This window comes from Panthera uncia, assembly GCF_023721935.1.
Source record: "Panthera uncia isolate 11264 chromosome B2 unlocalized genomic scaffold, Puncia_PCG_1.0 HiC_scaffold_24, whole genome shotgun sequence".
Classification (NCBI taxonomy): Eukaryota; Metazoa; Chordata; class Mammalia; order Carnivora; family Felidae; genus Panthera; species Panthera uncia.
The window spans coordinates 104,358,479-104,383,190 of NW_026057580.1; the positions used below are offsets into that span (position 1 = coordinate 104,358,479).

At 45.8% G+C, this 24,712-nt stretch overlaps 1 protein-coding gene across 1 annotated transcript; it reads right to left on the reverse strand.

Annotated features, from left to right (window-relative positions):
• Window positions 1–834: 834 nt before the first annotated feature.
• ZBTB2 (zinc finger and BTB domain containing 2) lies at window positions 835–24,712 on the reverse strand. The gene is made up of 3 exons (XM_049653058.1): window positions 24,640–24,712; window positions 9,386–9,570; window positions 835–3,616 (listed from the first exon to the last, which is right to left on the reverse strand). The coding sequence occupies exons 2-3, from the start codon at window positions 9,556–9,558 to the stop codon at window positions 2,245–2,247; spliced, it is 1,545 nt and encodes a 514-aa protein (XP_049509015.1). The 5' UTR covers window positions 9,559–9,570; window positions 24,640–24,712; the 3' UTR covers window positions 835–2,244.

Here is a 24,712-nt window from a genome sequence, read left to right on the forward strand (position 1 = left end):
TACCCTCTCTCATCACCCACCAGATCCCTCGTGATTCCCATGACTTTCTGCTGTTTAAGAGCCTCCGGCCACATCCCATGTCTCTTTGAGGCTGCCTGGAGTGCTGTGGAGGGCTGTGAGGCATGCCTGGATTTCCCCTTCCACAGAATTTCAGAGAAGTTAACTTGGCTCAAGACTTTCATTTAAATTGGGAGATGTGAGGGGCGCCTGGGTGGCGCAGTCGGTTAAGCGTCCGACTTCAGCCAGGTCACGATCTCGCGGTCTGTGAGTTCGAGCCCCGCGTCAGGCTCTGGGCTGATGGCTCGGAGCCTGGAGCCTGTTTCCAATTCTGTGTCTCCCTCTCTCTCTGTCCCTCCCCCGTTCATGCTCTGTCTCTCTCTGTCCCAAAAAATAAATAAAAAACATTGAAAAAAAAAATTAAAAAAAAAAAAATAAATAAATTGGGAGATGTGAATATAGTTTCAACAGAGGAAATCAGTGGAAACCTCTCAATACTTAAGGACCGAGGTTTACACAGCACGAACGTGTGTCACTTTTAGGTAAACACCTCTTGGTGTCTCTTTCTTCCTTGGGAAAGTTGGACTTTCAGATCCATTCCTGGCCAAGGTTGGACTGTCCATAGCATTTTCGGATACAGTTGACTTATTTGATTCCCACAATATGACGATCCAGCAATTGCCACTGTCTTCGTTTTACAGATGTCGAAAATGCTGCTCAAGTTAGGGGACCCGCCCACGGTTCTGCAGATGGACAGAGAGAAGCAGCAAAGAGAGGCCTTGGTCTCTACTTCTGCTTTTTGGGCAGACGAACTGATACACAGATAAAATACAATACTCACTTAATTAAATGTTTATTCCATGAAAGTATGTATAAAAACGTACAAATCTGCGAACTCAACTATACATGAAACAGGATGACGGGATATTCAGTTTTTAACATATACGTACAGCACAGCTCTGAACTGTTTTTCCCTTTCCCCTTCGGTCCTTATTTCTGGCTCCTGTTTAGTCCTGTGAGACCATTCTGTCATTGGCGTAAGGAAAGATTCGTGGGCACAGTTTACTGCTTTCAGGCCAATGGAGGAAATTTCAGGTGTTTAAAAAAAAAAAAAAAAAGTGGAGACTAACATCAAAATCAAGTAGTTTTTTGTTTTTGTTTTTTCCAATCAGCAATTAGGCGTTTTTTGTCCTGATTTTTCTTTGCCATTTTTGATGCTTCAACAAATGTTGCCAGTAAACTATTAGCATTAACTTTTAAAGTCATTAAAGTTACCACATGCTTTGCTCACAACTTCCCCTCTAGGATCCACATTCCTACGTGCACACACTGATTTGAAGCAGCTGGTTGGTGCTAAAACAGATTTAACACTGGCAACTGCTGGAATAGCGTGTCATTTTCTATTCAGAAAGACAATCTACTGCACAGGACTTTCAAATGTGATTTTTAAAACAACCGACAGATTTGTCAGAAACCGAAACAGAGAGTTTTGTTACTGTTCAACTTTGAAAGAAGCCAGCAATTAGCTAAGGCATGTGCATTAATTCACCTGTTTATAGCAAATACCCACACATTTTCTCTTACAAACACACACAACTCACAGCTTCGTCATGTTCTATCCAAAAATTAAGATTGCCATCACATTATTACTTTTTCTCTTTTGTGTTCTGTTCAAGTAGATTTCTTAACTAATGATTTTTCTCGACTGGACATAATCTCAAAGGATGCATTCTGAAATAAGACACCTGGAGAATAAATACTGAGAGTGTTTTCTTGGGTTAAAAGTTTCCCCCACACCTAGATTTTGCATAGTACACAGCCCAGCTGTATCTCTAAGAAGCATGCCGTATTTTCCAACACTTTCTGGGAAGGAAGACTTCTTACCCAGGGAGAGTCATAATTCTAGCTTACCAAATTGCATTCTAGTTGTGTTTTGTTAATAGACCCTTCATTAGTTCCAAGTTTGCTTTTAAATCATCTAAAACGTCTCAAAATCTATTTGAGTTTATAAGTACTACTGACCATTATCTTTCCGATATCCCCTGAATTAAAGTAAACATGTTCCAGGTTTATAATGCACAAAGCCTTTACGGAGGAAGGGCTGGGGTTGGGGAGGAGGGGGTGAGGTGGACAAAGGGACCAGGGACCTGTTTGTATCATGCCATGGAGAACTACAGTTCTGAATTGGGGCAAGGGAAAGGAGACAGTCTCTGTAAAAACGACAGTTTTTAAAACGATAGGTAACATTCAGTCTAACAACACTGTTTCCTGTTCCTTTTTGATGGAAGCTAACACTGGGTGGTCAGGTTCCGTTACTTCTGCGTCCCCACTGCCCAGCAGAATGGACCGCCCCTCGTCCAGGGCGAAAACGTCCGAGTTCTGGTTTTGGCACGAATGTTTAACAACCTCATTGGGAGTGGAGAACGTTTTGTCACACAAGTTGCATTTGTAGGGTTTGTTGGTCTGTACCAACATGTTGTCCATCTGGCTCCCTTCCTCAAACGTGCAGAGTTCCAGAGTCTGTTTGTCCACCATGGTGTACGTGTCGATGCTCTGATTGAGGCAGACGTGCCGGGCAGCCTGGTTGGCCCTGCAAAAACTCTTGTCACAAGTGCTGCATTTGAAAGGCTTCCCGGTGTGTATGTACATGTGCTCCCTCCAGTGGCTCTTCTGGATAAACTTTCGGCCGCATATCGTGCACTCATACTTGCGTCTCTTTACCTCCCTCTCTTGGTCCGCCTGCTCCAAGTTGTCAATGTCCGCGATGTCCGAGGGCGGGGGCGTCTCCGAGTGCTGCTGCCCGTCGATGATGGGGGAGTCGGAGATGTGCTGCAGCTCACTGTCGCTTATCATCCCAGCCTCAGGCACTTCCATGGTGTCTTTGCCCAGGTCGGCTGCGTTGCTACAAAGAGACAGGGGCACGCGGCTTTCTCCCGGCTGGCTGGACGTGAAAGGTACGCCGGTGTGAATCTGGAGGTGTTCCCGCAAACTGCTGCGGAGGGTGAAGCGCCGGCCGCACAGGTGGCAGGCGTAGTACTTGGGAAAGCTTCCGTTCCTCTTCATGATGCTCGGCTTGACGTGGGCTATGGTGAGGGATGCGGGCTGTTCGTCGGACGAAGAGGCTTCCAGATTGGTCTCCTCCCCAGGGGGAGGGGGAGGCACAGGAGTGGAAACGAGTTCTGGAGACAGCGAGGTCTGCAGGGGGTCCGAGGGAGTCAGATGTGTCCGATTCACCTGGGCCAGATTGGACGTCAGCTGAGACAGCGGTGGGGCCTCGGGCACCTGCTCCTGGCTCATCCTGGAGGTCTGCGGCCGTGGGTCTCGCCCGAGTTTCTCGGGTGCCGAAGCAATCTTGGTGGCTTGTCTCAGCTGATGGTCTGCAATCTGAATGCCGTACAAGGAAGAGGCCAGCGGGAAAACTTGGTCGGGATGAGAAAAGGCTCCTTGGCTGGCCAGGCTAGCTTCTTGGATCAGTGGGTAAGCGTGCAGAAACTTGATCCCCTGTTCTAACCGAACGGGATCAATCAGCTGAGGCGCCATCTTTCCCGTGTACATCAGATGTAAGAGATAGCTGAAAATATCTGGCTGTATGTCAGTTGGTTTCAAACGGACACACTCACTGAAAGAAACAAGTGAACAATTTGTAAGGAAATGTCAACTCGCGTCTCCAATGATAACATGAACTCTGGAGAAAAAAAAAAAAAGGCAAATGAAACGAGAACATTCCCCATTTCTTACTGTTAGTGTTTCGTGAAATGGAATACTCAAGGGAGATAACTGGTACCTGTGTAATTTAATTATATTAAGAACAGAGAGAAATACGATAAATAGATTTTCGAGGACTGAGAACCAAAAAGTTCACATTAAAGAAATATGACATCTTAGCCCCTAGACTCTTGAAGAAGTTTTTCTCCTCCTAATCTATGTACATTTCTATCATATCACACTATATTTTTATGTAGGACTCTAGGAGATCTTTGGCTAAAAGTCTTGGCATCTCCTATTGACCCAGTGCCATCCAGAGCTCAGCAGGTGATCTTTCAAAGTAAATCAAGCAATCTACCCGATAAGAAAGTTTCTTCATTTGTAAAATGACATGGGGGGTGGGGGGGGGGGGTGTGTGGACCTGGGCTAGAATGAACGCAACAAAAGTGAAAGAAAAAGAAAACCTGACTCTGTGCTCTGCAGCTCCCTGATCTCCCTCCAGCGTGAAGGAGGAAGCACCGTTAAGAGATGGAGGTACATTCTAGCTCTAACGGGGCCGGATCACCTTCCCAGTATTGCTAGATTGCATCACAAAACAGTTCCGGGACAACTTACCAAAACATCACCATCACCAGAATTACAACTGGGCTTCACAGGCATTATCTCATTAAGTTGCCATTAATTCTCATTTTACAGATGAGGAATTGAGGCTCAAAGAGATTCCTACTTTGCTCAAAACCACAGAGTTAGGAAGAGGGTCTAACTAAATCTTGGTCTAATTCCAAACCCGTGACACCAAAATTGTTTACAGCATGAAAACAATCCTATGTGGCATTGAAGGCAGATCTGATTATTCCCATTTGACAGATCTGGAACCTGAGATCACCAAAAGTTAGGTGATTTATCTGAGACACCTAAAGCAGATGGTGGCATTGCTGATTTTCTAACTTCTAGACGTTCGTGTTTGCCTCATTCCAGAAACATCATTCTGATCAAGCAGCTATACTCAAGTCCCAAAGAACTCTTCCTAAACCATCAGTAATGACAGAAATTCTAATGCATCATTAGAAAGCAATGATATCTATCTATATATTATTATGAGGTATGTGCTATCATCCACTCAGTGAATTATATTCTACAGACAATATAGACAATGCATTTTCAACTTCAAAGGCAGCTTCCCTGAATGCCTTTAGAATTTATAATTTTTTTTTTTTTTAAGTAACCTTCAAGTCCAGCGCAGAGCCCATCACGGGGCTTGAACTCATGACCCTGAGCTCAAGACCTGAATGAGGTCAAGAGTCAGACGCTTAACCAACTAAGCCACCTGGGCACCCCTAATCATTTTTTTTTTTTTATTATACCACTTAGTATTATAACTTTTTGTCTCCTTTAGCTGTTTATCTTAATAATAAATATTTTCCAACATGCTAAAATAGTAACAGTATACCTTGCTCTTCCAAATTTAACATTTTATTCTATTTTTTTTAAAGGTGACTGGGGCACCTGGGTGGCTCAGTCGGTTGGGCGTCCGACTTCGGCTCAGGTCGTGATCTCACGGTCCGTGAGTTCGAGCCCCGCGTCGGGCTCTGGGCTGATGGCTCAGAGCCCGGAGCCTGCTTCTGGGCTGATGGCTCAGAGCCTGGAGCCTGCTTCCGATTCTGTGTCTCCCTCTCTCTCTGCCCCTCCCCCATTCATGCTCTGTCTCTCTCTGTCTCAAAAATAAATAAAAAAAAAAAAAACGTTAAAAAAAAAATTAAAAAAAAAAATAAATAAAGGTGACTGTCATAGCAATTTATGACACAACAGATTTGAATAATTGCTGTTTTGCTATCAACGTGTATATTTCAAGATGAATGCATACAATAGTCATGTGAAAAACCTCTGACTACCAAGTATGAAAAGTCAAAGAATAAAAAGTGGCAGCACTTTAGCAGCAGAAAGAACAGAGCTTATGTGATTCTATTTTTTAAAAAGACACACAGATCATTCACTCATCTTCCTTTGGAGTCTTTTATAATGCTTTATTTATCTTCCTTTAAATAGGAATGCAAACACAGGCGGTCTTCCCTTTAAGCACAGGGTCTTCCCTTTAAGCACAGGGCGACTGCCAACAATACTGGGTTGTATACTGGGATGCCTTTAGGTGCTCTGGGGAAGTTCAATATTCAAAACAAAGCTTCAGGGATCATGTGTGGGGAAGAATACTTTAATCATGCAAACAATCCCCTCCGAAATTGAGAACGGGGAAACCATAGGCCTCTAGAGTACAAAGTACTCCCAGGAGACTATAGGGCACCCTTGTTCTGCCAGGATGGAATGTTCCTCCAGGCAGAAGGAAGGGACCGGTGGCTTCCCAAAAAGAAAAGGGAAGGGCAGAAATCCAAACGGGGGCAGCATCTGTGAGCGGGAACTACCAAGCAGGACCTCTTTCCATCAAAATTTTGTTATAAGTTTTGTCATTTCCCCTCATTTGTTATTGTACAGGTTGTCCTCTGTCTAGTGCCACAAAGGGTGGTGACTCAGCAGAGCTCAGATTTTAAAGAATTGTGTGCCGTCTCTGAAGGCAAGGGAGAAATGGGGCTGGGAGACCCAGCCAGGCCGAAGGGAGAAGGGCCCCAAAGTGGCCCACTGAGCTGGTGAGGACACACCAGGGAGAGGGAGGCGGGGAATCTCTGGGAGTTCATGCGGCGCCCAGGGAGGTTCCCAGAAACCAGCTCTCTTCATTTCTTGACTTTAATTTTTTTTTCTTGAAGCAAAAGTACACATGCACACATATACACATGGAGACCCTTAAAAAAAAGTTATTTAAAAAAGCTCCTTAGGTCACATTGCAGCCATCTCTCTGACTGCTTTCCCTTCCAGGCAGCTAGACCTCTCAGCTTGCTATGGGCCAGACTTCAGTCATTTCCAAGTCCTTCTGGAAGCACATAGCTCTCCACGAGATAATTACACCTATGTGGTTTGATTTGCAGATGTCTGCTTGAGACAACACTTTTATGGGGAAAACATAGTTTTAGCACAGCTACGAGCCCTTCATGCAAACTTTCACCGTAATTCAGTTTTAATTTTTCCTTTACTAGAATATCAAAGTAAAAGATGGGCTTAATGAACTTTGGAAATAAGGAATTTTAAATAACGTCCGACCTCATCAGGAGGTTGTGCTTAGCAAAACTTGCCCCTCTGCGGTTTTACTTTTGGGAGCTCTATGTTTGTAGTTCTACAAGACTGAAAACTTCCCAGAGTGCTGCACACGAGACAGAGATATGGCTAGTGGTTCTGCAGACATTAAAACACGCTTAAACCAAGTGTGCAAAAAACCGTATTTTCAGTCCACCTTTTGGGTAGTCAGGTGGCTGTTCAGAGCAACCTTGCAAAAAATGCCTTGGTTTAAAAGCGTGCCTCTGGCCTTCGACCAGGATTTGCTTGGTGTCCATGAGAAATGTCGCGTGCCTCCTCCAACAACAACAACACTTGATTGCTTACATTTGGGACTCCTATCCACACAGATCCCACATTTCCTTGTTACAAAGGCATTTAATTGCCCTACATTTAAGTTTCTTGCATCTATTTAAAACTCATTATATTGTATTCTTTTACTCCCCCAAATGAAAATCTTCCTCCTTTCAAGACAATTTCATTCATTGTGTGGAGACTTCTAAGTACCCATTAGTTATGAAGTCTCCATGTCCTTAAAAGGGAACATCCTTAGTGCCTGAGATAAAGCAACCTCTGCTTGCCATTATTCCTATTGTTTCCCCATTCTGCTCCTCCAGACATTTAACAAGTGGCTATTATGTACAAATACCGGACCTATACACTGGGGCTTTCAAAAAGATTTGTAAAACCCAGTCTCTGCCCTCAAGAAACTTACAAAAGAGGAGGGGAGAGAAATACACAAAGAACAACACAGGGAAAATGTGTGGATCTTGTAAAGGGCAAAAATAAAGTGCTAGGAGATGTGGGAGAGGAAAGAAGTGGCTTTTGATCACTTTGGATGGGGGGGGGGCTGGGCTGATGGAGTGGAGTGGCCTGGTGGGAGGGGCGGTCCCAAGGGGGCTTGGAGGTCAGGCTGCCAGCCTGAGGGGCCTTGAAAGAGAACAAGGAACGTGTGTGCTGTTTTGATGTGCGGAGGCGATCCTGCAGGTTTGTGATCAAAGGAGTAACACCACGGAGGGGATTTCTGATCCAAGGCGTCCTACAGTCAAAGCACTGTTCAGAAATATTAATCTCACAGTCGTGGAAAATGATTAGGAAATGGAAGGAAGTGAGAAGGGGAAGGAAAGGACTAATGCAAAAGGGGCGTGAGGGAAACATGGCTCAGGGGACCAGAGGATAGGGTTTTAGAGCGATTTGAAGAACAGGTCACCTGGAGATCAACAGGGAGGTCAGGGAACGACCCAGGAAGGCCTAACTCCACTTCAGACCGGCACATAACTCCATTCAAGCCCACGAGCGGCCAGCCTCACGGCCTTGGGAAGCAGAGTTCTGGAGGCCACAGAGAAAGGTCAAGGCCAGAGCTGTAAACTGGTGGTTTCCAGCAGAGGCAAAATCCAGGAGCACTAGCAGCTCGCCTTGGGGTAGAGTGCATATGGAAAGAAGCATGGAGGGCCCAAGACCAAAACTCAGCACAGCTCCCACAGGGCAGGAGAACGGGACATTCTGCATCGTCAAAGCACAGAGAACAACCCCGAGAGAGGAAGAAAACAGCAGGCAGCAAATGCTGCCTAGGACTGAGGCTGAGATGCCAGAGGCTGAGAAAAGAGCCGTGGTTTTGATCAAGAGGTGACGTTTGAGAAATGATTTCGGTAGAGATGGGGCAGACACGGCGGTGGCAGCGGGGACGAGGGGTGGGGGGCGCACGAGCTAGGCTGCGGTTCGCCCTCTGAACACTTCCACAGTGAAATAAAGGACAAACTGCCCTGTAAGTCAAGTAGATGGCACCACTGGGTGTTGGGGGCGTGGATCCTTCGGGGACTCGAACGTGGGGAGACAGCGCGCGGTGAAAAGTACAGAACAAAAAAGTAAGAGGCGGGATCTGGTAGCACGACGCTTGGAGGAAGATCCCTTTTCCTTGGACATCCAGGGTCCTCTTCTCCGAGGCAGGAGAGATGGGAAGGAAAAACCAAGCAGAGATACGGAGGGAGATTAAGATGTTTTAAGAAAAAAAAGAAGGAAGCTGGGGAATTCATGCCCTCAAGCTTCCCATTAGACTGGCAGACCAGGATAAAGATTGGGAAAGGCATGGGGGGGCGGGGGAGACTCAGGGGTGTGTGTTTGGGGAGACTCGGGGGTGGGGGTGGGGCCAGAGGAGTGGGAGAAAGGGATCCAGGAGGCCGCTGTCGATCCTGCCGTGCAGGGGACACCCAGCCAGGGTCCGGGGAGCCGGGGTGGGGGTGGGGTGGGGTGGGAGGGGTGGGGTGGGGTGGGAGGGGTGGGGGGCGCACGCTGAGGGCTTGCAGGTCAGGGATTCTCAATGGCTACTTGAAAGCATGAGTAACCAAGATGAGCAAGGTTGGCAAGTGAGGTCACGAGGGAAAACTGGGAGCCTGGGAGCCTAGGATTCCAGGGAGAGGAGGTGAGACCCATGGTCTGGATGGGCAAAGAGTAGGTTCAGAGGGAAAGAGGGCCATGGAAGTTCAGCGTCTACAGTCATTAGATTATTATCAACCACGTTAGTTACCTGGTCTGATGGACAAACAACATCTTAAAGTAATTGGAGAATGAAGCAAGAACTGATTTGTGTGCCTTGAAGTACACATCGCCGATGGCAACCGTGCAGTCACACAGGAAACCAAACTCTCGCTGAGCGTTTAACTGTTGCAGGAGAATAAGTCCATGGTTGGCCAAATCCATTTTTTTAAAAATCTGCAAAGCAAACAATTTTTTTTTTAAGAAAGGTGATTCACAAGTAAGTATGTGTCCTTTTTTACAGTCACCGACAGTAACGATCACAGCTAACGTGTCATGCTAACAATGTTACGTAAACTCACTCAGTCTTCGCAGCAGCCCGCTGAAGTAACTCTGTCTTCACTTCCATTTTACAGATGACGACACTGACCGTGAATCGGGGGATTACGTGATCTGCCCAAGAAACGGACTCAGTTGTCTGCTCTTGGGACAGCCAACACCCCCAGATCCGCTAGTCTTATAGTTTAAGATTCCAAATGCAAATTTTAACGACCTATCAGAAATTGTCAAGACTTCCACAGAGGCCAATTAAGGTGCTGGGGTGGGGCCACAGCAGGGTACAGTGAAGATCTCACTAAACTGGGGCAGTTTTCCAGCTCCTACAGTGTGGGCAGGGCTGCCCCTGGCAGTGATACAATTACTCCCCTGGATGCCTGCACTCCCGGAGGCAGGACGGAGGAGGGTGCTCTTCTCCCTTTTTTGTGGAGGAGGAATTGGGCTTTGAGAGGTGTAAATAATTTGCCCAGGCCATCTAGCTCCAACGCAGGGGAGCCAAAATTTAAATCTGCGTGTTCTGAGTCCGGATTCTAAGGTCTTCATTCCTTACACTTTACCGTAGCAAACCACTTGGCCTGAATCTATCTCCAGCAGGGGAAGTGCCTCTAAAGGGGACGGTTCATCAAATCAGGAGACTGCTCCTTTCCCGCAAAGAGTATTTATAACAGCTCACTACACACAGATCAGCTTTATACCTAACAGTAGACTCAATGTTATAAGCAGCGAATGCTTTCTCTCTAAGACTGTGAATGAGCAAAGTTGCCCACTCTCAGTACTGAACATAGTACTGGAAGTTCTAGCCACTGCAATAAAGGAAGAACGGAAATAAAAGACAACACACGAACTAAAACTGTCCTTATTTCCAGATGACAGTGTTGTTATGCAGAAAAAAATCCCACGGAATCTACAAAAAAACGCCTGGAACTAATAAATGAGTTTGGCAACACCACAGACAGGCTATAAGATAAACATGTAAAAAGTCAATTGTAATTCTATACACTAACTTTGAACTGGTGGCCACTGAAATTAGAAATATAATACCATTTACAATCACTCAAAAACTGAAATACATATGTGTCAATCTAACAAAACATGTATAGGACTAACAAAACATGTATGTTGAAAACTATAACACTGAAGGGAAAAAAAAATCAAAGAATATCTAACAAAATGGAAAGGTGTACCATATTTACAGTTAGGAAGGCTCAGTAAGAACATAAATTTTTCTCAAGTCTGTACATAGGTTTGACACAATTCTTATTAAAATTCTAGCAAGATTTTTTGTTGCTATAGATAGGGATATTGTAAAATGTATAATGTTAAGCCAAAGAAACCAGAAGAGCTAAAATAATTTTTTAAAAAGAATAACGAATTGGGATGAGTCAGCCAGAATTCAGGATGCATCAGATAGCTAGTGTCCAAGACTGTGTGGTATTGTCGAAGGGACAAACATGCAGACCAGTGAGACAGAATGAGCACCCAGTGCTGATGAGCATCCACATGAATACACGCAACTGATTGTTGACAAACTCACAAAAGCAACTCAGTGCAGGAACAATCTTTTTGACAAATGGCGTAGATAAACTGGACATAGACCAAAAAAAAAAAAAAAAAAAAAAGAGCTCTGACCTAAGTTTCATACCTTCTATAAAAATTAACTCAAAATGAATTACAGACTCCAAGGTAAAACACCCAACTATAACTTTCGGGGGAAAAAAATGGGAGAAAAATCTTAGGGATCTAGCATTAGATACAGAGTTTTTATACCTAACATCAAAAGTATAATCCATAAAAGGAGAAAATGGTAAGTCGGATTTCATTAAAATTAAAAATTTTTTTTCTGTGAAAGGTCCTGTTAAAAGAGGCTGAAAAGGCAAGCTAAAGACCAGGAGAAAAATATTTGAAAACCTTTGCAAACCTTTTGACCAAGGATAGGTATATAGAGAATATGCAAAGAATTCTCAAAACCCAACAGGAAAAAAAAAAAAATCTATTCAGAAAATAGGCAGTAGGCTTGAAGAGACATTTCACCAAAGAGGATATGCAAATGGTCCATAAACACATGAAAAGATTGCCAACATCATTAGCGATTAAGGAAAAGCAAACGAAAACCACGATGAGATTTCATTATAAACCTATCACAATGGCCAAAATAAAGTAATGGCAACACCAAATGCTGACAAGGATGTCAAGGAAGCAGACTCTTCAAACACTGCTGGGGAGAACGTAAAATGGTGTAGCCACTGCGGAGAAGAGCAGTTTCTTAGAAAAACTCAATATGGAACTACCGTCCTACCCAACAATTATGCTCACGGACATCTATCCCAGAGAATGAAAACTTATGTTCACACCAAAACCTACCCGTGGATATCCACAACAGCTTTATTCCTAATAGTCAAAAACTAGCAACAACCCAGGTGTCCCCCAGCGGATGAACAGTTAAGCAGTGTGGTATGCCCACACCACAGGAAACAGCACAGCCAGCAAGGAGAAATGAACTACTGATACGTACATACAGCAAGGTGGGTGAATTACGCAGAGGGAAAAGAGCCAATCCCCAAAGGTCACATACTGCATGATTCTATGTATTTAACATTCTTCAAGATCATAGGAACAGAGAACAGATTAGTAACAGAGGGTGAGGGGAGCAGGAGGGAAATGCGTTTGGCTTCAGAAGGGCGACATGAAGGATCCGTGTGATAGGAATGTTCTGCAGCTCAACTGTGTCAACGTCAGCACCCTGGCCGGGATGTGGGAGCACAGTTTAGCAAGTAGGAAACTCAGTTTACTGAGTTTCCACTAGAGGAAACTCGCTCGGTAAAGGGCTTGCGGGATCTCTATTATTTGTTGCAACTGCACGTGTATTTATAGTTGTCTAAAAATAAAAAGTAAAAAAAAAGAAAAACCCACCACACATCAATTAATTAGCCAGATTAAAAAAAAAAAAAAAAAGGATAACTATGATGTTTAACTACAGAATTGGGAAAGCTAGTTTGGAGAATACATGATCATGATCAATAAGCTTTAAAAAAAAAACAGACCATGGCAATTCTTACTAAGCTGGTACTGATCTCCCCACTCTCCTTCCTGTTCTAGGGATGATCTGGCAGATTGAGAAATTAATAAGTGTTACCTGAAAGGAATGAACGAGACGGATTAATATCATAAGAGACCGATCAGGTCACAAGGCAAGACTGGAGGATGTCAAGTCTTGTGTTTTCTACCCAGAGTTACATCCAAACATGAAAGGCAGGAGGGTCACTTAAGGCTGCAGCAATTTGGGTACCCAGACCTACACCGTGGGCTCAGTTATACGCTCAAATCTGTGAAAAGCATCAGGACCTTCGTCCCCCAATATTTCCTGTGCAGGGGAAAGCGCTAAGATTAGGTAGGGGACACAGAAAACGAGGCCTGGGGTTCGTGATGAAAAGAAGAGATGGTGCCAGGTTGCAGGGTGGCAGGGACTACAAAGAAACATCACTCGAACCTGACCTCCACCAGGATATAACTTTTAGAAGCTCGCCTTCAAGGCTGTTCTCTGAAAAGTGCCAGACGACTTCCTTTTCCATCCTACTAACCTGCCTTTCTCTACAAGAAAGTATAATACACCTCGAAGAGTGACCTGCGAACACTATTTCACGTGTTCTGTCTCTGATCATGGTTCCCTACATGTTTAGGTGGTTTCAGGTGTCATTCACGGACAGACAGCAGCTTCAAGTGCGAGAACATATTACTATTTATTTCTTGATGATGATGACAAGAGTGGCTGTTATTTACGGAGTGTTTCCTTGACCATTCATTTCCATATGCTCTTCGTTTAATTTCACGCTATGGTACTGCTATTCGTATTCTATATATGAGGAAACAGGCTGAGAGGTTAGCTGATTTGCTCTTGATTATAGAATCAGAAAGCGCAAGAAGTGAGATTTCAACAGGTCATTTGATTTGCTGGGACGTGCTATGTGCAAGTATGTTTACAATTAATCGGAAATATTATTATATTCTCTTATAACATGATTAAACAACATTTTAAAACAATGTTTATTTATTTTTTGAGTGAGAGAGCAGGCCGGGAAGGGGCAGAGAGAGAGGCAGACAGAGAGAATCCCAAGCAGGCTCTGTGACTTCAGCACAGAGCCCGACATGGGGCTCGAACTGCGAACCGCAAGATCGTGACTTGAGCTAAAATCAAGAGTCGGACGCTTAACCGACTGAACCACCCAGGCTCCCTTCGGAAATATTGTTTTTATCGCTGCTTTTAAGTATATGTACTTGTTACGAGAAATTCAAATATCACGGACACACAATAGTGTGTTGTCCATCCACCAACCCCCTCTGCCACTTTCTCCACACTCTGGCCACACTGGGTATTATGGCCACGTCTTTGAGAATCTTTGCCAAATCCACACTCATTTTCCTACCTTCTATGGATTTAATGATGAGAGGAAGTATATTTTTGTGTTTATCGATCATTTACATTTCCTCCTGCATTCCCCTCATGAGCTCTGCCTGGTTTTCAATCAGGTTGTTTGTCTTTTTATTGATCTGTAAAAACCCTTTGTAACGTAATAAAAACGAGCCCTTTACCACATGTCGCTAATGTTTTTCTCACTTTCTTTTAATTTCGTTTTACAGAGATTTCTGACATAGAATTTTATGTTTTAAGGTCATCAAACTGATCAGTGTTTGACAGGACTTTGAAGTTTTTGTTCTTACATTAATGGATATGTAGCCTCTCCTTCCGTAGAGCAAAAGGAAGGGCTTCTCATTCCACAAACAAACGTATGTTTTTTTTCTTTAAGACCATAAGAATTAAGCTATGAGAAAACTATGAGATGTTTCTTTTTTTAAGGGAGTCTACCAGTTATTTTAGGATCTCAATTTAGAGATCTCCTATTCAATCTAGAATAGGAAACAAACTGAACATGCCTTTTACAGATAGAGGGAAGAACACATGTACAGGGGTCTCAGGGATGGGGGAAAAAACCAAACAAGAGGAGGGAAAATGGGAAGAATGTTCCAGATTCACAGAGGAAACACAAAACCGTGTACATTTTTAAGAATCGTACTTCAGAGACCAAAGAAACCTTTCTCAGGGAGAAAAATAAGACTCCGCCCTAGAGTCTCACACATGTGAATGAGTCCGAGAAGACAGAGTGGGGGGGGGTGTCCCCAAGCCTGGGGGCATCTCAGGCAGTGCCCCCCAGCCAACAGCACTGCCTTCTGAAGTCTTCTTTCCTCCTCAAGGCCCCTTCAGAGCCATTTCCGTGCAGCCTATGCTGCACTGGCTGAGACGGCAATCTTTTATGGGGGGGGGGGTGGGGGGGTGGTCCTGGTGGAGGTCACCCCCCTTTGTGGAAATGGATGTCTGCTCTTCCCTTCCCACCAACTGCTGACCAGCAGCATCACTCCTGTGCCCCCACCCCCCACCATTCCCCACGCTGGAATGGCTCAGCAAGGTCACAGAGGACCTCTGCTCCCCAGCCCCACAGAGTATGCTTACTCGACCTCTCTGCGGCATTTAATACCCTTCCTCCTGCTCCATAAATACTGTCTTGGGCTCTGAGGCCACTGTGCTTTGGTTTTCTATCACCTCTGCCTGTTCTATTTTAATCTCCACCAAGGATTCCTCTTTTGCTGATGTCCCTCTGCCTTTTGTCCACAGCCTGCTTCTCATTCCGTGGACTCCCTGTGGGGATCCAATCCACTTCCGCTGGGCCTTACCGCAGCACCCCCTCAATTCAGGATAGGCAAGACAACTCAAGTCCCCCTTCCCCTCACCCTCATCTCCCCCAAAGACAACAAAAGCCACGGACACAAACCTGCTCCTTCTGTATCCCTAGCTTACTGCACGGCACAGCCATCCACTCTTTGACCAAGGCAGGGATCTCCACTCCACTTAGGGTCTCACTTCCCTCACTCCTCAGTCAGTCACCCGGGGCTCACCAACTTCAACTCCTTACCCCCACCACCTTAGCTCTGCCTCCCTACTCATCTCTTCATTTCTAGCTCTTGCCCCTGAATCCATCTACAGGGAAGAGCCAGGATGATCTTTCCAAAGGTCAAATTGATGTTACTAACCAGCTTAAAGTCCTTCTGCGATTCCCTACTGCCTTTAGGATGAAACCCAAATTCCTCAGCACCGCCTACCCGGCCCTGCATGACCCAACCCCTGCTTAACTCTGCACAACATACTCTCGTGCTGATCCAAACTAATGGTTTCCAGACTTTACGATTTCACAGACCTACTAAAAGCCAATCAACCAACCTCAAAACTAGGGGTCCAACAGTATCAGTCCCTCTTTATTCTGCAAGAAAAGTCATAAAATATTCACATACCCTGTAGGATGGGGGACTTTTTTTTTAAAATATATATATATTTTAGAGAGAGAGTGAGCATGCAAGCAAGGGAAAGGAGCAGAGAGAGAGACAGAGAGAGAGAGAGAGAGAATCCCAAGCAGACTCCACACCTAGTGCAGAGCCTGGAGTGGGGCTCCTCAATCCAATGACTGTGAGATCATGACTAGAGCCGAAATCAAGAGTCAGATGCTCAACTGACTGAGCTACTCAGGTACCTTGTAGGACGGGGGACTTCTAAATATAAATGGGTAGAAAAGACATAAGGTCAGAATACTTTTCTGAAGGAAGGGTTGTTGGCACTATATTCATTATAGGGAATAAATTTTCTCATGCACAAAAAAATTACTACATGAAATTTTATTTTATGACATTAAATTGTGCCTGGTTCTTTTCTTGATATAAGATTATCTACTTGATGATCTTTATGAAGTGATCAAGTATCCAACTTGTTCAGAAATTCAAGCATCACCAAAAGCCCAGTTTCATCTGAATATGTTTATGATCATGGAGACAAAGTGATGTTATTTCGCTCACTTTGGAAAAGCTGGATGAAATGAGATAAAGCTGAAGAGGGGCATTTTTCTTTACAACCAGAAGGTCCAGAAGCCCAGGCCATTCTTGGGCTCCCAGCAGTTTGCAACACTCCCTGCTCAGAGGCCTCGCTCTCAAAGCTGAGTTCAGCCCCTGATTTTATTCCCACTGTCGGGAAAGGAGGCCCGTTTGAAGGGGGCCTTAGAACCTCTGTGCCAGACCTTCGAACGTGCCACCTCCAGAGGGACTCACCACTTACCGCCCCCCAGCCCCAGCACTATTTGTCCTCTGCAGAATTTCCAGGTCCTTAAGATCAGGAAGCTCTCCTTCCCTCTGGAGCACCTGTGAACATGCCAGTCTACTTATGTCTGCCTGGTGCTTCCAGAAAGCCAGCATGGAGTCCTATTTATCATTTATTACTTTATTCCAAGTACCTAGAATATTGTCTGATGTTTAAAAAAACTATATGTTTGTTAATAACTATATGTTCAGAGAGAAGAATGTTGAGTGCCAGACATGGCTTGGCCTCTGACTAGCTGGGTGCTGTGCGGGAAGTTAAATTTCTGATGATCCTAGACTAACCTAAAAAGTCACATCAATGGAAAGGGAGCTATATTTTAGCAAAAGTTTTTGAAAAAAAATTTTTTTTTTAAGTAGGCTTCATACCCAGCATGGAAGCCAACGTGAGTCTAGAACTCATGACTCTTGAGATCAAGACCTGAACTGAGATCAAAAATCCAATGCCTAACTAAGTTACCCAGATGCCCCAAGTTTTTTATTTTTAAAGTTTATTTATTTATTCTGAGAGAGAATGAGAGCATGCACGCACGAGAAGGGGAGGGTCAGACAGGGAGACAGAGAATCCCAAGCAGCCTCCTCGCTGTCAGTGTCAGCACAGAGCCCAGCGCGGGGCTCGATCCCACAAACCACGAGATCGTGACCTGAGCTGAAACCAAGAGTCGGGTGTTCAACAGAATGAGCCACCCAGGCCCCCAACCAAGTCTTTTATTTGTAAATGTCACTTCATCCTTCTTCATGAACTTCAGAACTTCAATTAAGTTCTGAATAGTGCTTTATACTTTACAGTATACTCTTTACACTCCTCATTTAATCCTCAACAATACCATGGTATATCATTTCCTCGCTATTCAGTATTAATTATAATATTAATAACCACAGCACTAATAATTAATGACCACTTATTATGTACCAAGGACCAATTACCCTATCTATCTCCAGAAAGAATCTACCAGAGTTAGAAAAGTTAAGTAACTTGCCCACATGTAGGCCAGCTCCTAAGACGCAGATCTGGGAAGTCGTCATGCTTTTGGTGAAAGCCTTCTGAGGTGCCAGGCACAGTGGATGCAAGGGTATGCAGAATACAGACAGAGTTCAAGGGGGAGAATCGAACAAGTACACAAATGTACAATGTGAAGAAAAATATTAGGAACTGGGGTCCAATTTGGGAGTTGGAGGTCAGGGAAGTCTTCTGTGCGGAGACCTTGGTTAAGCAGATATTTGAAGAAGAGTTAACTGGGCAAGAATGGAGTATTCCGGGCAGAGGTCAGCATCTGCAAAGGCCCCAGGATACGCGGGAGCAAGATGCAACTGGGGAACTGAACGAAGGTCCGTGTGGCTGAAGGGCAAAGAGCCAGAAAGGAATAGGCTAGGTGAAGTTGGAGACTCGGGTCTTCTTAAAGATTTCGGTTCCTATCTTAAGAGCAACAGGGAGGCACCAGAGGGGATTCTGCAGCGGAAGTGACAGGATGGCCACACTGCAGGCGGGAGTGGTGAAGAGCCAGGTGAGGAGAGACCTTCCCATGGTCTAGAAGAGACAAGACAGACTGGGTGGTGGCCATCAAGATGGGGTGAGAGGGACAGGATTTGAAACGTAGTTAGAAGATAAAAACTCAACGGAGTCGGTTGGTGAGTTAGAGGGAGAAGGGTGGGGGAAATTGAGGTGTCCAAGATAACTCCTAGATTTCTCGCTCGTGTGACTGGAGAGATCGTGGGGATTCCCACCAGGAGAGGGAAGACAGGCAAAAAGGCAGCTTTATGGGGAAGATCGCGAGGGTTATGTTCAGATGTGCTGGGACCAAGATACTTTTGAGATGACCAAGGAGAGGTGTGCAGTATACTTTGGTTATATTGGTCTGGAGCTCTGAAGTCCTGCTGTGATTTATGTCTTGAGAGTCTTTGGAGAAGCCGGGTGTATCTGACTCCAAAAGTCACAACATTAAATTACTACATGATAGTTCAGAGAGGTTATAACGGCAAACAGAAGTCATCTGAGCCCTGGTCTTCCGGGTGTAAATTTCACACGTTTTCCTCTGTACTACTTGGCTCCACAGATCTGTCACTAATTAATCCTAGTCACCCAGGACAGACATGAAATCTGACATGAAACTGAAGACCTATATAAAGCCCTCAACCAATTAACACTACAAATGGAACTTAAAAAAAAAAAAAAAACTAAATAAAAAAAAATCATTTGTCTTTCTTAAATCAGAATAGTGAGCAGAAAGGCACTGAACAAAAGTGGAGATGGAGAGGGGAGACCATTCTTAAAAGTGGGTTTTCGTAGAATGCCTTCTTTATGCATGTACATGTGTACAAAATTTTCTTTTCCTTAAGCAAACTCAGAGGTTGTAAGACACATGTGGAAATAAGTAAAAAACACTTTCCAGAGCTAAGTATAAATGACCGTTTATATTATTTAATGCCTCACCACTGTTTCCCACGCTGATAATGCAACACTCCCTAGATGTCAAGTGCTTTCAGCTTCCAGCACACAGCAAAGGTGGAGGTTACTCATGGTTTGGAGGTGCGGCTGAATGGGACAAATACCATCACATTATGTTCTGACAACCCAAGCTCCTCCTACGTTTTCAGTATAAGGAGAGAAGACCAAAACAGCGCTTGGGAACTGATGACTCACTTTTTGAGGATAATAGCTCTCCTAAGATACTAAACACCACTTAGACTACCCATTTCAAGGGCACTAAAAGGGTCCTCTCAAGTCCTTAATTTTATTTAAGTGAAGCATAAATGAATACTGTAATGCACAGGACCCATCAGTAACAGAAAAAGCACTACCCACAAGTAAGATTGATTCTTTCAAGTAGTTCAGACCACTTATCATGATGAAAAAACTGCTTTTTCAATTAGTATTATTAATAATTAATATTTAGGGCCTATAAAGTAAACCTGAATGGGACTAGTCATTTGAATTTTAATGTTTTTAAATTGTATCTCAAAGCTAGGAAATGTGTCTTAATTAGTTGTGGTGACAGGTTGATGTATTTTTCTTAACATTTCTTTAGTCAAGCCTCCTTGAAGGTAAATAGAAAAAGGTGGGACATAAACTAATCAATAGCTCTTATTTTGAATTTGAAAAACATTGACTTTGTAAGAGTTTGCCTTTTCAATTACGTGCTGCTGACGTTACCATTGGCATTAGTTTTTGATTTCTAAGTGAAGGTCAGAAGGAGGTAGTTCCGGGATAGGCTGTGTCAAGGAGCCACAAATCAGAGATTTACGGCTAATAAAGACTTGATATTGAAGCGATAATTCTAAAGGCATTATGCTATAATCAACTTTAAGGAAACCTACATATGATCACACAGAATTGAAAACTTAATTTGCCGTTTTTACAAATCTCTGTAATAGAAGACAACTGGATTCTGCATTTACTCTGCCTCTCCACTTACTTTGTTGTGATATCTTTTTTGGTTGAATATCAAAGAGAATCCAACCTCACCCACATATGCAGTTGGAAAAAGAAATATTTTAATAGCTTTTCTAGGTGATTGTGGACATTTTTCTTTGATACTACACCAAAACTTGGTAAGTTGCAGTTTCTTACAGTTTAGCTGTGCGATCTAAAAATACATAATGAATGAAAATTTCCTACTCTAATGGGAGGAAAATTCATTGCTCTATCTTGCTCTTTTAACAGATCTTTTACCTATGCACAGTTTTTAACATCACCCATTGGTCACTGGAAAATGTCAGCTCATCGAGTTATGCAGATCTTTCCAACGTTGACTCATTTTGTCAACAGCTAAAAAGGCTAATCACATCTTATTATTAAACAAGTTGTTTTGACCTCATGGAACCCTGAGGGGGGTCCTGGAGATTCACAACGGGCTGTAGAACACACTTAGACAACGCCTTTCAGAAATTACTTTGGGGCTCAGAGAATCTAAGCATCTAGGTAGGCATGGTGTGGAACACAAATATGCTTTGAAACTATTCTCAGATGATTCTTATAGTTCATCCTTGCTTGGTGCAGAGCTTAGGCGTGTACAAAATTTAATGGAACTATACCTCTTGTAAAGTAAAACCTCTTACAAAGTAAAAAGAACCATTTTGTGAGCAGTCAGATACATAAAAATGCTTTATAAATTCCTGTCTTTGCACACTGGGCTTTCTTGAAGTCAGAAAGTTATATGATGTGTACCTCATCCACATGAACTGGGAATTATGTGCTTGAGTGTAAATACTAGCCCCTAACTTGGCCTTCATCACAGGAAAAAAAAAGTCCTAAAATATCCTGGACTGCCAACTCCTGGTTCTGTGGCTACTGGCTCCATCTCTCAATGGCATATTGGCATTGTGAAACACTAGCTCTTATTTGCTATTGATTCAAAGTAATATTTTAATTATTTAAGTTTCATTTGCTAATAAACATATAACTTGAGCATAAAAAAGGCTTAGAAAATGTTCTCAAGCTAATGCTTAGAATGTTTATAATTTTTTTTCTTCGGGAAAATAAAAACTCTCAATTCCCTTTTAGGTTTTCAGAGTCATACTTAGCGACCATAAGGAATCAGGAAAAGGGATAAATTCCCTTTTCTGCCGCGTGCACTCTGAAATTTATGGTAAAGTCTCCAGCAGACCAGCAGTCCTTCCTTTACAGTGACAGGCTGGAACCACACAGGTTCCAAGGCTGGAACTTGCTCAGTGTTCCAAGTTGACTTCAGGGAAAGGCCAGCGGGCCTCGGGATGCAGCACCAGACAGGTAAGAGATGGCAGGTCTCCAACTGCAAAGCTGATCCCCAGCCAATGCCACATACCTGCCTTAGGGGCCTCCTTCACTTTCTACCTCCAGGTCTGGAAGTCTCAAGCTGGGGAAAGCGCATCCCCCTATTCCGGGACATGTAGCGTTTACAAGGCACATCTTAAAAGGTCAAGGTGGATGAAACTTTATATTTTACATAATTTTTACATTAAAAAGGTATAGATCTTTGAGGACAGTGCAAAGTTCATATTAACCTTTAAAAACTTAAAAAAAAAAAATGTTTATTCACTTTTGAGAGACAGAGACAGAGTGTTAGCAGGGGAGGGGCAGAGAGAGAGGGAGACACAATCTGAAGGAGGCTCCAGGCTCTGAGCTGTCAGCACAGAGCCTGACCCTGGGCTCACGCTCACCAACAGTGAGATCACGACCTGAGCCGAAATCAAGACGCTCAACCAGACGCTCAACCGACTGAGCCACCCAGGCGCCCCCATATTAATCTTTAAGAGAAAAAAGAAATTGTCATCGTGGACCTAAAACATGCACAGTGTTTACTCTGCGGCTGGAGTATTTCAGCAGAAGTTTGCAGAGCACCATTTATTTACACCCTCTTTGAGAGAAGCTTTAAAACTGTCAAGTGGTGGGACTATACACTACAGCAAAGTTTTAGGGGCGGTTTATCTGTCCCCCTTTCATGGTCTTCTCCACTACTATTTTGTGGCACTTAATACCACCGGTATAAAGTTGTGCTTTGAGATCTTACCATGGTGTCATTAACGGGTCAATTCTTTGGCTAGAAAATAACCTACAAACCACAAGTTTATTGAGAAATGCCCAGTTTGAAGGAATGCAGTATTAGAGCTTTTTTCTCAAAAATTACCTTTTAACAGTTTGAAAACAGCCTGCATGTACATCCTATTATTTAATAACGGCCTGTTATTTAAAATGCAAAATAAAATCTATTTGAACAACGAATGTTGCTTTGTAATAAATCGGAGGACTTAAAATGTCTTAATTCTGATTTCCTATTGAAGCTTCAGGCCTCTCAGACTAAAATGCTAGTGATAATGTACATCCTGCTCCCGTGCTCCGTCAGGGTCGACATAGATGATCTGTCCTAAAAAGGACAGTGCAGCCCATTTAGGGAAACCCAGAGCACCCCGGAGCTCCGTGTGAGCCCGTGAACTCGTAATTCTGACCTTTTTTATGCTTTACTGCAACAAAAATTTATAAAAATGAATAGAATGGAAACACACACTAAGTGGGACCATTGTATTTGATGAAGAGCAAATGAACACTGCAGCGGTGGGGCGGGGGTGGGGGGTATTTCCCTAAGGCATAATTAGGAGTTCAGCAGTTCCAAGTTCTCGCAGTCAATTGGCCTAGCAAAAACTATCTGCATTTTCATCCGGCCCAATCACTTTCTTGCCTGCCCTGCTACCCTTGCTTTCCTCTTGCCTCCTTTCACTACCAGCTAAACGCGACAAAAACCTTATCAGTTCTCTTTTTAGCCTGTTTAAAAAATCAATGGTTTGGGGGTTCCGCTATACAGGAAAAACGCCTCGGGCCGGGGAAGCAGCCTCCGCGCCCCCAAGCTCCCCTTCTCAGAGCCCTGGGGCGGGGGAGTGGGGGAGTGGGCGACGAGGGCCGCGCTGGCGGGGAGCGCGGCTCGGACGCCGGTCCCACACCCCAAGGCAAAGCAGCCAGAAACCACAGCGCAGCTCCGGGCTAACCTCGGCCTCAGCGGAGGCGCAGATTGCCCGTGGAGCGGAAGCCCGAGCCTGCCGGCCTAACGCGCCCACACCCGCAGCCCGGGCCGCAGCAGCCCATCCAGGCGGCGCCCAGGGAGGCCTCCATCTACCCCGCCCGCAGGGGAGCGGCCCAACGGCCGCGGCGTCCTGCCTCGCCCCGCCCCGTCCCGGGGGGGCGGGGGCCCGGCCGGGGGCGGGGCCGGCTAGACCGGCAGGGGCCCGACGGGCCCGGGCGCCGCGCACCCCGGCCCCGCCCCCATACCCGAGGGGCTGAGGGAAGGGGAGGGGAGGGGCGACGCACTCCGGCCACGCCGCACGCTCTCCGCTTCCCTCGGTCCCGCGTGCGCGCGCGCGCTCTCCCCAAGTCCCGCGGAGTTTAACACAATGCCGACGCCTACGCCGTGCGCAACGCCCCGGCTGGCGCAACAGCTCCGGCGCCGGGGGCGGGGGGTGGTCAGACAGGGCCAGGGGAAGAGCGCGCGCGAGAGCCGAAGACAGCGCGAGACCCGAGGAGGCCGGAAGCGCGCGTGCGCGCCCCCGCCCGCGAGCGGGGAGGCGGAGCCGCAGCAGTAGCGGCAGCAGCTGTAGGAGCCGCTGCAGCTGGGAGAAGCGCCAGAGAGGCCGGGCCTGCTCCGGTCGGACCGGATCCCTCCCCTCCCCCTCCGTCTCCGCTCCCCTCCCCCAAACCCACTTCCGCAGCTCGCGGCCTTGCCGCCGAAGAAGCAGCGGCGGCAGCAGCAGGAGGCGGCGGCGAGGCGTCGGAAGGATTACGCACCTGACGGGCCCGCCTCTCGGGGCTCCAGCGCGGGACGCTCACCGGCCGCCGCCGCTCGGGACGCACTTCGCGGTGGCGGCGAGAAGGGAGGGACCGGCAACGGGGAACGGAACGCGAATCGCCCCCCTCCCCTTCCTCCCTCCCTCCCTCCGATCCGCCGCCCGCCCTCTCGGCTTCCGTCCCCTCCCCCTCCCGCAAAGCCCCGGATGGAGCCGCCGCCGACTCGCCGCCGCCTGGCTCCGGGGGATGGTTTTGTCAGGCGGCCAGAGCCCCGGCGCCAGGCGCAGCCGCCCCCGCCCCCGCGGGGCGCCCCTGCCCTCGCTTCCCAGAACTGGGTCCCCGTGTGGTCCGGGCCCTCCGCCTGCCTTCACCCGGAGCCCCGGGACGGGGGTCATTCTTCTTTGTTGCCACCGTTGGTGCCGGAACCGTTTGCGAGCTCCGGTGGCCCCCGCCCCCCCTCCGCCTTCCCGGAGCCCGGGCCGGGGGCGGCACGTGGGCACCGGCCCCGGGAGGTGGAGGCGTTGCGTGCTTACCTGTCGCCGGTGCTGCTGCGGCGGGGGGTGTGGAGGAGGCACCGCTGGGCAGCCTTGGCCGTGCTCTCCCCGC